At 32.1% G+C, this 2023-nt stretch overlaps 1 protein-coding gene across 1 annotated transcript; it reads right to left on the minus strand.

The window, feature by feature from the left end:
* Window positions 1–64: 64 nt before the first annotated feature.
* On the minus strand, window positions 65–1746 carry LOC109591820 (uncharacterized; the record flags this gene model as incomplete). Its single annotated transcript, XM_020007453.1, has 8 exons — window positions 65–198; window positions 251–337; window positions 674–799; window positions 949–991; window positions 1067–1204; window positions 1274–1377; window positions 1471–1557; window positions 1646–1746. Coding segments are annotated over 8 exons (815 nt in total), but the record flags the coding sequence as incomplete, so codon positions are not given.
* Window positions 1747–2023: the final 277 nt, after the last annotated feature.

Genomic DNA, 2023 nt, shown 5'->3' on the forward strand with positions numbered 1-2023 from the left:
AAATCATGCATGTACATGTAAATCTACATGTACATACACTTACATGTATAAACAGGTTCCATTATTTATTTATTTATTTATTATTATCTGACCTTTGCTAATATGATCAGTAACTCCTGGTTCATCTGATTCCTTCTTATCTTTATTAAATTGTGCTAACTCTAACTTTGTATCAAAATCATCAGTCCATGAATGAGGCTATTAATAATTAATTAATTAATTATTGTTAATTAATGAAGACCACACCCACCATTATTTGACAAATAGCTGAGCTGTACTGATGCCAGGAGACCTCTCCTTCATGTAGCAAATATTTATGAAATAATAACTTGAAATGCTACAAAGAAAAAGAACTACATGTACATGTACGTATATAAGTATACATGTACATGTACATTGTACGTGTGTATGATATGAAACAGAAATTAATTAAGCTACATGTAAACAAGGATTTATTGTGAAATATTTCTAAGAATACACATGTACATGTAGCTGCATGGCATTTATTAGAACTGTAAAAATTCTCTCAAACTTTAGACAGTATCCCTGAAACACATACATACATGTAAATGTCTTTAGTGGACTGTTGCTAATTATTACATGTACATTGTACTTGTATTTCTCCATAAAGTAAGTACATAATAATAATAATGATACATTAGTATACTCTTACTGTGAATGATGATAATCCAATGTCATATGCAGGATGGACCTCAAAGTCTCCTGGTTCGTGTTTCCATAGCAACTCGCCAGTCTTACCACTAACAGCATAAGTACAATAATGACCCAATGACTCCAACTAAAGAAAAATAATGATAATAATAATAATAAAAATAATCATGCATGTAATTTAATAATATTTAAAATTTAAAACTTAAAGTAAATGTACATGTACATGTGTTCAAATTAAAATTCTATTATAAATATAAAAAGTACAAAATTTTTTACTTTTTGATGCTCCATCTTTTCCTGTTCTGCTCCTCTTCTCATCCTATCACAAATAAACATTGAAAATAATAAAATATGTACAGCATTCAATTTCTCTCTCTCTCTCTCCCTCCCTTACCTTCTCTTATCACTATCTCCTCCAATATTATCATTATTATTATTATTGTCATAGTTTCCATTAATTCTTCCTCCTACTAGTATAACTCCAGCTGGACTCTTCTTGATGCTAATGGCCGACACTAACAAACTAGCTTCACTATAAGAGGAGGGGACAGTTATTACAATATTAATTAAAGGTGTGCATTAATTAGAATATTGTCGTCACCTGGCAATTGGGATTTCCTTTTTGTTCAGTTTTTGGCTCCACATCAGTTTGAGGTTGTGATTATAACAACTGAGAGTCCAATCAGAATACAGGACTGCTATTACCTAAATTTAAAAAATATATACATGAGAACATGTAGATACATGTACATGTACATGTACATGTATTTCTTCCTCTCTCTCTCCCTCTCTCCTAACCTGCTTGCGTACTTGTACCACTGACTGGTACGGTTGTAAGAAACCGGTTGTCATAGCAACAACACGTGACGTCTTTGACAATGACACCTACAAACAAACAAAATATATTAATCCGTTCCCTCTCCCTCTCTCTGTCCCCCCCTCTCCCTCTCTCTTTCCCCCCTCTCTCTCTTACATTCTTATTACTGTGTTTGATCCCATGGTGTCCAAGATAAGAAGGTGTATAATGGCGTGAGTATACATTGAGTATCTTATCAGCACTGACTAGTATAACATCTAGTAATGGAGGGAGAGAGATAAGAGGAACAAGTAATTAACAAGTGCATGTATATCTAAGTATATATATTTATTTATATGATATATATATATATACAAGTAAATAAAAAACATTAAAAATGGAAAAGTAGTAGGATTAAATTGTAAAAAAGTAAAGAAACTAGAGGGTACTTGCGAAGTGGTGTGATAACAAATCCTACACCACTGCATAAAGAATTTTACCCAAAAGCATTGTAATTATCCACACAGGCTACTACATGATAAACTATGAAGCCAT

The sequence above is a fragment of the Amphimedon queenslandica genome, unplaced genomic scaffold (genome assembly GCF_000090795.2).
Source record: "Amphimedon queenslandica unplaced genomic scaffold, v1.1 AMPQUscaffold_7139_Cont20907, whole genome shotgun sequence".
Taxonomy (NCBI): domain Eukaryota; kingdom Metazoa; phylum Porifera; class Demospongiae; order Haplosclerida; family Niphatidae; genus Amphimedon; species Amphimedon queenslandica.